We start from the raw sequence: 13501 nt of genomic DNA on the forward strand, positions 1-13501 counted from the left end.
AATTATTTTATACTGTTTTTAACTTACATTTCAGTAGGATTCACCAAGCTACATTTATTTAACACTTTCACTTACATTTTAGATGGAAACATTAACATTGACTAACCAGGAATCAGGAATCAGGAAACATTTATTGGCCAAAATATGTCAAACATACAAGGAATTTGTCTTGGCGGTTAGTGCGCGACAGTAGACAGACAAGACAACAGTGCACAGTTAATAAAACAACATGCATTTATAAGAATGTATAGGATTCATAACATATTTTTATTATATATTTATATATATGTTCTTTATGCATGTATTACATTACATGTCATTTACCTGACGCTTTTATCCAAAGCGACTTACATAGCATTTATAACCCATGGCTTGTTACTTTTTCGCCTGGGGAGCAATTAGGGGGTTTAAGGTGTCTTGCTCAGGAACACTTTGACATGGGACATATAAGCCGGGGATCGTACTGCCAACCTTGCGGTTCCCGGCACATCGTCTCTACCCCACGCGCCAGCGCATATCAATTTTCACCCACGTAGAGATTTTAATCTGAACTTTGTTTCCACCACCGCATTCATTTCACTTCAACGTTAGTCTTCTATTTTGAAACAGGAAGCCACCGGAAGTTAAACCGAGCGTGCAGTTACCTTTACGGAAAAGTGTCCCCGCAGCAGTGAGCACCTTTTCCTTCTCTTCAACCGATACGAGGACAACAGTCCACCTGAACTCTGACAGCTGTCTGCGTCTGTCAGTTAGTAAACCTTATTTTATTCACCTAACCGGAAGTTAAATGTGTTGGAAACGCCCACGTCAACTGCCAATTTTATTATCAGTGTCATTGCGTTTGTGTTACGGTGAAAAACATCTAACGTCACGTTACAGTTTACGGGGCTTCTGTCGGTTACCTTCACTTTGTTTCTCGATATCGTTTTATGAAATATGTCATGTCAAAATACATTTGACAGCTGTGCGTAGATATAAAATCTATACGGTTTAAAACTTTTAAAAAGTTGTTACATTGTGGCCTGTTTTAGCGTATGGGAGTCGCTTCCGCGTTGGTTTCCCGGTAGTCCGCGCGCGCGTGCGTGCGCGCGCGCGTGTGTGTGTGTGTGTGTCGCTGTCATGTGTCATTGTTCATACTTAGTAACCCTTGACACATATCAGATATTTATGCCATTCACGCTGAGATGGTGAGGGAGGGGGGAGGGCCTGGGGGGGAGAAAGAGAGCGGGAGGGACCCCCGGTCAGACATTGATCATGTCCCCCCCCCCCATCAGACATGGCCGTGTTTGAGCACTCCCTCCTGCTCCTGGAGCTCAAAGCTTTGCCCCCCACGGAGAAGAGGAAGCTGAGATCAGCGGTCACGGACAACGGAGGCACGATTTGCTACGTGGTCAACAAGCAGGTCGGACGATGGTCACCAGGTTTATTAACCAAACGCACCGATACAGATGTATCTATGTATAGACTCCCTGGTCTTTTTACCCACAGTGCTCTCTGGTAGTGACCGGCAATTTGGCCGACCTGAGCGCCAGCCGTCTGCGTGGCATCCGGAGGCACGGCACGCCCGTGGTGGGGGTGGACTACGTGTACGGCTGCCTGGAGAGAGGCCTTCTTCTGCCCGCGGACGACTACAAGCTGGAGGCCTCCTCGCCTCCTCCCGCCCGCCCCCCCGCCGCCGCCGCCGCCGCCACCCCACGCCACGGTATTCTCCTCATGCTTGACAACCATCCGCGCTCCACGACTCGGGGTCCTTCTCGCCGTCAGGAGGCGTGTCCTCGTTCACCTTCTGTGTGTTCTGTGTCGCAGCGTTGGCAGCACCGACGGCCGAGCCGAGCCAGGGGTCAGTCGGGCCGGGTCAGAGGGCGCGGGGTCAGAGGGCGCTGAGTGCAGGCGTGCGGGAGGAGTTCAGGTGTGCACGGCGTGGGGCGCCACCGACCGTGTGTTTTTTGTTTCAAATCATTCATTTCGGATGCTACATGTGGCACGACAATTCTCCCCTTCAATGTCAGCGCTGTGCCTCTGAAGAGGAATCCGATGCCATTTATTCATCAAAGAAAAAGAAAACACACCATGAAAGTCTCACGTAACGCTGCATTCATCGTTGCATTTTTGTCTGACAGAATTTACACCGAAACGGATCCCGATCTCCCGAAGTATCCGCTCAACTTTCAAGTGGCAAGGTATTGCGTCTTTGAAAAGGTAATTCCCTCCTGAAGACGTGCCGCTGGAAGCGCCGGAGTTGCAGCCGCTGCATCGCTGATCTGGTTTTCCCCGGCAGGGAAACGGCGGCGCCTGGTGCGTGCTGGAGCTGCAGAGCCACGCGGGGGAGGGCGCACGTCGGTACCGAGTGGTCCGCTACTGGAAGGACGACGTGTCGGCCGAGGTGGGAAGCAACGTCCTACGCGTTGGTAGTGATCAAGTCTGCCTGTGAAGTGTCACCTTGTGGAGGCTGAAAAGCGGCTGCGTGTGTCTGTGCGGGCAGGCGGCGGCGGTGAGGGACGCGCTGGTCTTCCTGTCGGCGTCCGAGGACGCTGTGGAGGTGTACGAGGCCCAGCGGGAGAGCCTGCAGGCCGCCGGGCTGCAGCCCAGGACCAGCACCCCCCCACAAGCCCCCCACCTGGGCTCCGCCCCCCTCCAGCAGGTCCGACGTTATTCGGGTTTAAAGTGTTTTTGTATTTTCCGTTTTAAATGTGAACACGCGGTGTCACGATAGTAAATAACGCAACGAGCCAATTTGCAGCTGCTGCTGGAGGAGAGGCTGAACACGGGAAGCTTATCGCAGGAAGTGGGCGTGTTCGTAGAGCTGCTGTGGACCGAGGCCCTGGGTCGCCTCGGCAACATCCTCCGAGTACCCATCCACAAGCTGAGCCTCAACGACGTACGCTTTCCTCTTCTGCCTTCTGCCTCCTCGCCTTCAACCCCCCCCCGAGGGCAACATGCGTACAATAACGCCCCCGTGTGTGGTGTGTGTGTCTGTGTGTGCGCGTAGGTCAGCAGGGCCGAGGGCTTGTTGCTCCAGGCTCACAGCAAGCTGAGGGGGGCGGATGGTCCTGAGGTTGCGTCGCTCCTTCATGAGGTTCACGCCGTTCTGTTGCACGTGGCGCCCTCCCAGACTCCTCCCACTGCCAGGCTCATCTCCCAGAGACTGGACCTGTGCCAGGTAACGCACACGCTTAGACACACACGCTAAGACACGTAGAGAACCACACAATCCCATAGCAATAAGGGTAAATAATTGTTTATTGTGAGAGAACGTGACATTTTAAGTCTGCGTTGATCACATTTTAACGTTTGGGAATTAAACCCTCTGATTATTATTTGTGATCGATGCACAATCCAGTCGATGTAAGCGATGCATCGTTGGCTCCTGCGCAAGACAGACATAACCTCACCTGTGCTCTACACGCCAACACGCCGCTTCCCTCCGTCCAGTTGATCCGAGATGTTCTGAACGTGAGCGAGATGACCATGGGGAGCTCCGCCCCCTCCTCCCTGGGGAAGTACCGCGCCATGAGGTGCAGCATCGACGCCGTCCCCCCCGATTCCCCCGAGTTTCAGGCCGTGGCCGCTTTGGTGCGGGACAGGTAGCGTACCGCCTCAGGCTCCGCCCCCTGCGTCCGACGCACCGATGACATTAAAACCTCCGGTCCGAAGACCGAAGGAACGCACTTTGATTTAAACATATCTCAGTTTACTCACGTGTTCCGGTGCTTGCAGCCGGGTGCACGTCCAGCGGGTTCTGCGCGTCAGCAGGGGGGCGGAGCTTCAGGCGTTTAAGAGCGAGCTGGGGAACATTAAGCCCCTCCTCCATTCCTCCAGCCCCAGCAACTTTGTGGGGGTCCTGTCTCGGTGAGATCACACACACAAACACATTAATCATTTAGTACTTTTTTAGTACATTTAGTATTTTGCTTATGAATGGCTCCACAAGCATTTTTTCTTTCTTTCTTTTTTTATGTAATTATTATTAATTTGTTTCTATTAATATTCTCATCATTCATGATTTTTTCTTTCAGTATTTAAGGATTTAGGTGTTTATGCTTGGTGAACATTCCAAATGTTTAATCTGACTAAATGTGTATTTCCTGTGCTGTGAAGCGTAAGCAGATAAAACTACATTTCAGAGGTGAAAATGTCCTCTTTTTCTGTCAGCGGCCTGCTGCTGCCGCGTGTCGGAGTGGAGCATCATGGGATAGAGAGGACCGACGTCGGCAGCCTGGGCAGCGGAATCTACTTCAGTGATGCCGTCAGGTTGGTTTATTCCTGCGCAATGCTGTTGTGTGGCCCCGAACAACAACGATATACACAGAAGGACATTTTTGAGAGGAGGGGACACGGCTCTCTGTCCTCAGCACCAGCCTGAAATACTCCAAGCCCAGCGAGACGGACGGCTCCCGGCTGCTGCTGGTGTGCGACGTGGCGCTGGGACGCTGCAGGGACGAGCACAAGGGGGACGTCACGCTCACCCGGGCTCCCGAGGGACACCACAGCGTGCACGGCGTCCGCCGCGGCCCCAACGCCCCCTCCGAGTTCGAGGTAGGAGCGTAAGCTCGTTATAGACTTCGTCTTAAGGAGGTTCTCGGTCCGACGCGTTGTGGTCCCGTTCTTCACCTTCCCCCCACCCCCCCCCCAGGACGATGAGTACGTGGTCTACAGTCCCGATCAGGTGAAACTGAAGTACGTGGTTCAGTTCGCCGTCGAGGGCGACCGTCTGAAGGAGTTCAGCCCGGCCATCGACACCTCGGCTCAGCCGGCTCCGCCCTCTTGTGACCGAGGTGAGCGGCCGACTACAGCTCGAAAAGATTCCCCTCAGTGAAGCATGTGGTGTTCTTTGTCAGTGTGAAACGCTGTGTGTGTGTGTGCGTGCGTGCGTGTGTGTGTGTGTGCGCGTGCAGGTTGGGATGATGAGGAAGACGTTGGCAGCATCAGAAACCCGCTGGCGGAGGCGAAGGCCGGACTGTTGGACGGCTCGGGTCAGCAGCTCCCCCTGCAGGCCGTGCACGTGAGGTGCAAACTGATGGATCTTCTCTCCCAGGTGAGAAAAGACGCACTGACTCAGCTTTTTCTTTAAGTGGTTTCGTCTGAGCCGCTAACCGACTGCTGAGCGCACCGGCTCCTTTTTAGGTCGTCGTCTTCCAAGAATACACCAACCGGGGCTCCGCCCCCATCGAGGCCAAGTACGTCTTCCCATTGGACGATTCTGCGGCGGTTTGTGGGTTTGAAGCTTTCATCAATGGGAAGCACGTGGTGGGACAGGTAACCGCTCACAGATCACGCTGTACATCTCCGGTCATCTGACACGTCTTATCGGTCTGAGGTCACAATTAGTTTCTCTAGGAATCAGTTTGTTTTTGTGTGTCCGATTGGATCTCAGGTGAAGGAGAAGGAGACGGCTCGGAAGGAGTACAAGCAGGCTGTGGAGAAAGGCCACGGGGCCTACCTGATGGACCAGGACGCCCCGGTACGCTGCACTCAAACACGCGTCTCTGTGCTGCAGCCAGCGCGCAACATCTGGACATCTAACATCTTAGACCGATCGATGGGCCAGAGGTTTCACAACAGCACTGAAATGGATGAAATCGATACTTGCACACTTCCATACAACATCCTCAATGTTCTCGCCCGGATAATTCCTACTTATGATACTTTAATTTGTAATGACAGGAAAAAAAATAGTTAAAAGAACATATAAAATCAAAATAAACTTTTCTACAGACCTCAGAGGCCTTTTTGAACCCAATAACCAGATATGTTAAAATAAATAACTGCACGCTATGGCTGTGACGTCTTCGGCGTGCTCCCTGCAGGACGTGTTCACCATCAGCGTGGGAAACCTGCCGCCCGGAGCCTCCGTCCTCATCAAGGTCACCTTCGTGTGCGAGCTGGTCGTCAGGGACGGCAGCGTGCTCTTCTCTCTGCCCGGCAGCGCGGCTCCGTGGCAGGAAGGGGCGGCGCTCAACCAGACCACGCAGGTGAGGGCGGGGCCACAGGTACAAACGTTCTCACCTCCAGGACTTACCGAAGCTGTGAAGAAGAGACTTCTGGATCAGCGTGAGAACAAACGCGGTTCAAAGAGACGTTTAGTCACATGACCGGTGAAGGGATGAAACAGTGGATATTTACTCGCACTAAAAATGCAACATTTAAATTTGCTGGATGTTTGTGTGTTTTTCTTCTATTGAATCAATGACGTGTGAATGTCGCAGCAGTTTCCATTTCTTTCAACAGGTGACTGTGGAGAAGGTGTGTGTGATGTTTGAGGAGGACAGGTGAGCTACGTTGTGCGCTTTTGATCACGCAATGAATGTTTGATCTGTATTCCTGCAGCGTGACTCTGAACGTGTCCTTGGTGCGTTGATGGCTTTGTTTCCGCGACGTGCTGGTTGTCTCCCGCAGAGAGTTCACGCTGGACATGTCAGTCGAGATGCCCAATAAGATCACCGACCTGCAGTGCATCACTCACAGAGTCAGGATCAAGGTAATCTGCTGTTTGCATCATGAAGTCATCGGAGTTTAATCGCCTCACCGCTCGTCTGGTACTTTTACCGTTTTCTTTGGAAGTTTATAAATGAAGCGGAAAGTGCTGATGACTAATTTAATGAATAGTTCCATCTAGTTATGTATTCGATCTAGTTCTGAGAAAGGAGTCAAGCTGTCTTAATTCCATTTTAGTGCTGGAACGATGACTGCATGAGTTGAGCACATTGTTTTGTTTCCTTCTAAGTCTTAGAATTTGTGTTCTGACATCTTATAATGCAGATTTGTCGCATAGTTTTATACAATAAAAGGTCGTTTGGCTGCTTTATCCGTTGTGCGTCACACAGAGGACGGACTGCAAGGCGGTGGTGAGCGTGCTGCCCGGTGAGCTCATGGGTGTCGACGGTTTCCAGCTGTCAATCACTCTGTCTGAGGTGCACCTGCCCAGGATGTGGGTGGAGAAACACCCCGACAAGGACAGCCAGGTCCGTCCCGCTGGTCTTCTGTCAGAAGCGGCGCAGAGCCCACTGAATATTTATAGAATAAGTGAGTGGGTGTGTCCTCCAGGCCTGCATGTTGGTGTTCTATCCGGACTTTGAGGTGGAGTCCTCGTCGGCCCCCGATGAGGTGGTCCTCCTGGTGGACTCGTCTGAGTCCATGAAGGGAGAGCCCCTCCTCGCCGCCCGGAGGATCGCCCTGCAGGTCCTCAAAACCCTCGGCAGCCACCTCAGGGTCAACGTGCTCTTCTTCGGCACGGGTCGGTTTGAGCATTTTAAGATTTAACATCAAGTTATGCTGTGGCGTTTAAAAAGTGCAATTTGGAAATGTGAGACGACATAAAACGACATCGCGTCGAGGATGAAGCTAAACGAGGCCGACATGAAAATAAAAAATATGTAAAACTAAAGTGTGGTAAACGTGATAAAATGATTCGAAACGTCATCAGTTTCCTCTCGATGAACCAAACCGACGCCGCAGAACCCCGCCTGGTCTTTAATGCGCTCATGTTCCTTTACCAGACCACACGGAAGCTTTCCCGACGGCTCGGCCGCTCGGTGACGCTCGCGCGGACGCAGAGGTCGTGGTCAAGGTGAGTGGTGACGCATCCTGTCAAAGCTTTGCTGTAATATTCGGCTGAAAACAAAGAATGTGTTCTCTCTCCCTCTCCCCCCTCCCCCCTCAGCTCGCCCCTCCTGTAGGGGGCGGCACCGAGCTGTGGCGGCCCCTGAGGGCCCTCGGCCTGCTGCCCCCGTCCCGCGGCGTCAGGAACCTCCTGCTGCTGTCGGACGGCCACGTGCAGAACGCCGAGCTCGCCCTGCGGCTGCTCCGGGACGGCGCCGGCCGCAGCCGCCTCTTCGCCTGCGGCCTCAGGTGGGGGGGAGGGGCGGGTCGAGGGGTCAGACGTCACCGCTCTTGAGCATCACGCATTCATATGTGTATATTTTTTTGTGATTTCAGCCCTACAGCCAATCGGCACATGCTGAGAGCCTTGGCCCAGGCGGGGGGCGGAGCCTATGAATTCTTTGACACGAAAACCAAACACAACTGGGCGGAGAAGGTGAGAATGAATGATTGACTAATCACAGGTGATCACGTAGCACATTGTCTGCCCCCCCCCCACCGTTCCCCTCTGGATGCCTTTCTTTACGATCGATGGAAACGGTGCTTCCGGCGGCAGGTGGCGCGGCAGGTGAAGCGGATGGCTTCCCCCGGCTGCAGCTCGGTGGCGGTAAAGTGGCAGCAGTTCAGCCCGACGGCGGCCTCTCCGGTCCAAGCGCCCCGGCAGCTCCCCGCGCTGTTCAACGACTGCCACGCGCTGGTCTACGGCTTCGTGCCGCACTGCACGCAGGTTTGTGCACTCGGAGCCGTCCGCAAACGGCAGATAGAAAAACGATGCCAGGCAGCAAATTGTCGGGGTTGTTTTTTTTCCATTTTAAACGGGCTGTGATGTGATCGCCCAACGTGATGCAATGGATGCCTCCCACAGGCCACTCTGCGCGGAAACCTGAGCGGTCAGGAGCTGAACACCATGGTGTCGACCAGCGAGCTGCAGAAGACCAGGGGCACGGTAACACCACGCACAGTTGAACACGACAGATGAGCCGCCTGCCTGTTGGTAGTATGTGAAAGCCTTTGTGTGCTCGAGGGTCATAACGTGTGTCTGCCGGTGTTTGTTCAGTTTCTTCACAAACTCACAGCGAGGGCTCTCATCAGGGATCACGAAGACGGAAGCCTGGACGGCGACGAAGCCCAGCACGAGGTGCGTGTTTTGTGTACTGATTCTAAATCAAGACGGCAGGACAAAACCATGATCTCAGGCTCTACAAACGTAGACGATTTCATTCTCAATCGTCTACTCTAAAAGTGCCCCCCCCCCCCCCCCACAGTTCAGACCTGTCATTCATTGCTGCCTTTTTACTTCTCCAGGGGAGGAAAGCGGAGCTAAAGCGATTCATCGTCGAGTTAAGCAAAGAGTTCTCCATCCTGTCTCAGTTCACCAGCTTCGTGGCCGTCGAGGAAAGGGTTCGTCCCCCGTCCCCCGTCCCCGTCCCCCCCTGTTTACACCCTGCACTGTAGTGAGTGAACAAAACCCGACTCATCTCCCTCGTCTTAGAACTCGACACAAACCGAGGAGGGCGTCACCGACATCCCCAAGCTGATCTCAGAGGAAGACGTGGACTTCCTCCCCTACCTCGACTGGACCCGGACGTCTCTTAGTGAAGACAAGTCCCCGGTTGGCTGTTGTCTATCGATGGTAACTTGACCCGTGTAATCCCGCTGTGTGGTTGTGATTTACCGATCCTCACTTTAAGCTGCATTTGTCTCTCTGTTCCAGCTAGAAATGGATGAGACGGATGTCTTCTTGGGAGACATGGGAACATCACACGGGGTGAAGTGTAATCATGTGGGAAGATCTTGTGATTGACTTAATGACACTTTTATAAGCTGCATTTGTCTCTCTTGTTACAGCTCAGCAGTGATGTGGAGGAGGATGATTATCCAAACGCATGTTATGACGATATAATGGTAACGCCCCACAGTGTGTAGTGTCATCGTGGGGGGGGGCGTTTTGCTGTTGTGATTTACTAATTGTCCCTCTGATGTTCCGTTCCTCAGATGACTGAAAGCATCTCTCCAGCCTATTCACTACCCTTTACTCACAAGTCTGAGGCATCGAATGTGAGAACAATGTGACTGATTATATAGAAATCCATTTATCTGTGAGGAAAAGCTAGTGATGTTCTCATTTACTGAGCAGACTGAGTACTTTCTCTTCACTTCTCTTTTGTTGCAGGGTGAAGTTTGCTTGAAAAGGAGGAGTGAAAGGCAGAAGGTCAGAGAGGAGATGGACAGTGAGGAAGTGGTCACCAGGTCCATGGCTCGCTTGAGGGACGTTTCCTGTAGTTTTTCTCTTTCTCCAGCTTCTCTTTATTCTCCTCCTCCTCGTCCGTTCGGAGGTTCACTTCTGCAACCCCAATCTGCAGCCCTCCACGTCCTTCCTCCTCCTCCTCATCTGTTCGGAATTTCACTTCAGAACCTCCAACCTGCAGCCCTCCTTCCTCCTCCTTCCTCCTCCTCCTCCTCCTCATTCAATTCACTTCTGCAATCACAACCTGCAGCCCTCTCCTTCGTTCCTCCTCGTCCGTTCGGAGGTTCACTTCGGAACCTCCAACCTGCAGCCCTCCACGTCCTTCCTCCTCCTTCCTCCTCTTCCTCCACCTCATTTGATTCACTTCGAAAATCCCAACCTGCAGCCCTCTCCTTCGTTCCTCCTACTCCTCATTCGTTCCAAGATTCACTTCTGCAACCCCAACCTGCAGCCCTCCATGTCCTTCCTCCTCCTCCTCCTCCTCCTCCTCCTCCTCCGTTCCGAGGTTCACGTGGGGAACCCCAACCTGCAGCCCTCCACCCAATATGGCCCCATTATGGTTCTGCCAGGTCAGACCTGGCCTATGGTTCAGCATTCTCGGGGTTACAACCTGTCAATCAACCTGCAGGTTCCGTTCTATTCGATTCAGTAGAGGTTTGCACCCCGTGGAGCAGCATGGGGGGCGTTGAGGATGAGCCTCAGTGTCCTGGCGAGAGATTAGAAAGTGATCTGGAAACGTGCTTCCTGGCAACTAATCTCGACTCGCCGTCCCCAGATATTTCCAGCCAACAGCAACAGTCGCGTGTCCTTGCGGACTCTGTTCAGTCCCTAATGTTCAGGCCCGCAAGTCTGATTGCAGGTCCAGAACAGTCCTGTTTTGGTTCCAGTCCGAATGGCTCAATGGCTGAATTCCCATCCCTCAAACAAGATCAGCCAATGACAGTCGGCCCTCCGGTTCCATCTCGCCGAGCAAGACGTCTCTCGAGTTCAGGAATAGCTTCAAACTTGCCAGCGGTTTATGGCTTGTATGTGAGTGACAGGTGGAGTTCAATGGAGCACAGATCTGCGTCACATCGTCGACCCCAGATGTGAGTCCAAAGTAATTTCCTCACATAATTATTTTGCGCTCGAACCCGATAATGATTGTTGTGAAACGGCCGTTTGTCGCTTGTTGTCTCAGAGGTGCGAGAGCGGAACCTGAACGGCTCCGTCTCAAGTGGACAAACGTCTTCCTGATGCAACATTCGGTAAGCTACAAAATCCCAAATGAATGCACGCTGGGGAACTCGCTAAATTCAACTTGAGCGTTTCCCGCAGCTCTTTTAGCGACGTCCAGGTGCGTCCCGCTAGCGGCGCTCTGCTGACAGCCACGTTCAACCAACGTGGTGTAATCGTTGGCCCTGAGCATCCGGGAGGTGAAGCATAAAGAATGTGTCCGTGTTGCAGGAGGGCTTCTGGGAGTTGACCACACAGCTGGGTGAACTCGTCAATGTCGACGTAGACCTCTTCGCCAACGAGTTCCTGAAAAACAAGGGCATCCGGTCTCTAGGTGAGGACTCCCGACCAGTGTCGCTCCTCCAGTGGGAACTGGTTTCACATCCTTTTGATCGATTCTGACAGCTTTCTGGAGAGAGGGGGTCTGTTTTTATTTACACATTGCATTTAACTCAAAGTACCACAATGCACCAATGTAAACATTTAACTTATTTTAGCCACCTGAAAATATCTGTTGACGCCTACGCTATATTTATATTATTTGGATACAAGAGGAGAGGCTATGGAAATATCGCAATAGCTCAGTTTGTATTGCGCGCTGAGCAATATTATCAACCCTTGTGGGTTTTTCGTACTTACGGATCGATAACTGTGTTATTCTGCAAACACCGTGGTCGTGCTGCAGGTGTGAGGGCCCACACTGACATCCTCAGGCTGCTGGCGACCCTTCTGGTCCTGCAGCTGATGAGGGTGGAGAAGCTGGAGGAGGGCAAACTGCTCCGCACGCTCTTCAGCCTGGACGAGTCCCCCCCGCCCAGGTCTGTGAGACGCACTCTGTCCCTTATCAGGACTTCTGTTCCTCCCGGTTTAAACCTGTGGTTCTTTTTTTTTTCCCGGCCAGGCCGGCGCGCTGGGAGGAGGTGAAGCGGGCGGTGCACTGGGTTTGCTGGGCGGACCGCCGGTACCCGTGCGTCTACAGCCGGCTGGAGTTTGGTCTGAGCTGGGAGACCTCCACCCGGCAGCTGCTGGGCTTCGAGGGCCTCCCCCCCTTCTCCGCTCTCAGGGGGCTGAAGCTGCAGCTTCTGGCCCTCTGAACGGCCTCAGCTAACGACATTAGCTTCGTTTCTCAGCCATGAGTGCTGATTCTAATTGTCTTCTTACATGTGCACACATCCATGTTAACGGGATAATCACGTCTTATTTTGTGTAGTGTGGAGATCCAGGTCATAGAGACAATCTGGGCATTGCTCTTTGCCATTTAAACCGAGCGCTGCTTCTTTTCCAGATATTTTAATATTCTTAACGACACAAAGTTGCATCAAAGCAACGGGATCTTTCTTAATGCAAAATAACATTTAACAGAGCTCTGCTATCTTTTCCCCCCGATGCTGCGTTCCCGCTTAGAAACAAATGAGATGAAACTGAAAGGAGGGTTTTCTTCACCTTTTTTCGACGGAGAGAAAACCAGCAACCTCTCGTGTTACTGTTCATGTTACTAATATTCAAATCCTTGTGCGGCCTTAATTCACTAAAAAGATGTGCTACTATTGCAAGTGACACACAATCTGTATCTGTATGCTTCCTATCGTTTCCATGGTAACAGTCGCATGTGAGTTTAATGTGTGACTTTTTAAAGGTACCGCACCAATCGACTGGCCTTGCTTTCAATATATAACTACCTTTTAAAACATTTTACATATTACTTTTACTTCAGTGGGGTTTTGAATAAGTGGTTTGTCCTTGTAGTGGAGTATATATAAATGTGTACAGCTGCATTAATATGCATGATCAATTTTACAGCTGGCGTAAGGTTGTGCTAAAATATAACTTCTTCCTTCAGTTTGTACCTTGAATTGGTAATTGATTACAATACTTTAGTATATTGCGTGGTGGTGGTTTGATTTTATATTTAGTTACATTCTCCGCTATGTGAAGATATGAATCCTGCTTTATCACTGCCTTTCGTTCTCTTTACCACTTCTCTTTCTTCTCTTCTGCTGAAGTTATTTCTATAAAAAACATGAGGTGAAGAACACCTTACAAAAAAATGCAGTTTTTGTATTTTATGTTGTTTGCTTTATAAAAATTCTTGTATTGAATCTTGAAATCATCTTTGTAAGTTCTTTGCTGGTGTGTGTGTGTGTGTGTGTGTGATCATGAAGAATGTCCCTTCTCATTTTATCATTTCTTTGGAAGACCTTCGTAGTCTTCGACCCCCCTGACTTCCTCTCTGTCACCCTTTTAGAATTATTATTCAACCTGCATAAAGAGATTAAAGGGACTGAAAACTTTATATTAATGTGGATCTGTAAATATCTGTAGGCACGCTGCCTACATCTGACGGTGGTTCCATCTGATGGTGGTTAAATCTTTTTTTTTATGACTTTTTTTTGTTGCATTTTCAACACACAGGGTACACACACGTATATATATACACGT

At 51.5% G+C, this 13501-nt stretch overlaps 1 protein-coding gene across 4 annotated transcripts; it reads left to right on the forward strand.

Annotated features, from left to right (window-relative positions):
* Positions 1-570: 570 nt before the first annotated feature.
* Positions 571-13169, forward strand: LOC144382939 (protein mono-ADP-ribosyltransferase PARP4-like). Of its 4 annotated transcripts, none has more exons than XM_078090836.1 (38): positions 571-744; positions 1275-1402; positions 1489-1702; positions 1807-1909; positions 2121-2199; positions 2279-2383; positions 2483-2641; positions 2741-2878; positions 2990-3160; positions 3433-3584; positions 3718-3849; positions 4153-4251; positions 4353-4536; positions 4634-4775; positions 4896-5035; positions 5125-5256; positions 5375-5461; positions 5808-5972; positions 6229-6269; positions 6397-6478; positions 6825-6962; positions 7045-7234; positions 7497-7567; positions 7661-7848; positions 7936-8035; positions 8156-8326; positions 8465-8545; positions 8657-8737; positions 8905-9000; positions 9092-9232; positions 9314-9367; positions 9448-9504; positions 9595-9657; positions 9773-10935; positions 11028-11094; positions 11294-11396; positions 11748-11880; positions 11964-13169. In XM_078090836.1, exons 2-38 carry the CDS (start codon positions 1277-1279, stop codon positions 12154-12156), a joined length of 5541 nt encoding a protein of 1846 aa, XP_077946962.1. In that variant the 5' UTR covers positions 571-744; positions 1275-1276; the 3' UTR covers positions 12157-13169. The 4 variants fall into 4 exon arrangements, with proteins under 4 accessions (XP_077946962.1, XP_077946963.1, XP_077946961.1 ...); XM_078090837.1 differs by having other exon boundaries at positions 571-670; XM_078090835.1 differs by having other exon boundaries at positions 615-748.
* The last annotated feature ends 332 nt before the right edge of the window (positions 13170-13501 follow it).

The sequence above is a fragment of the Gasterosteus aculeatus genome, chromosome 16 (assembly GCF_964276395.1).
Source record: "Gasterosteus aculeatus chromosome 16, fGasAcu3.hap1.1, whole genome shotgun sequence".
Taxonomy (NCBI): domain Eukaryota; kingdom Metazoa; phylum Chordata; class Actinopteri; order Perciformes; family Gasterosteidae; genus Gasterosteus; species Gasterosteus aculeatus.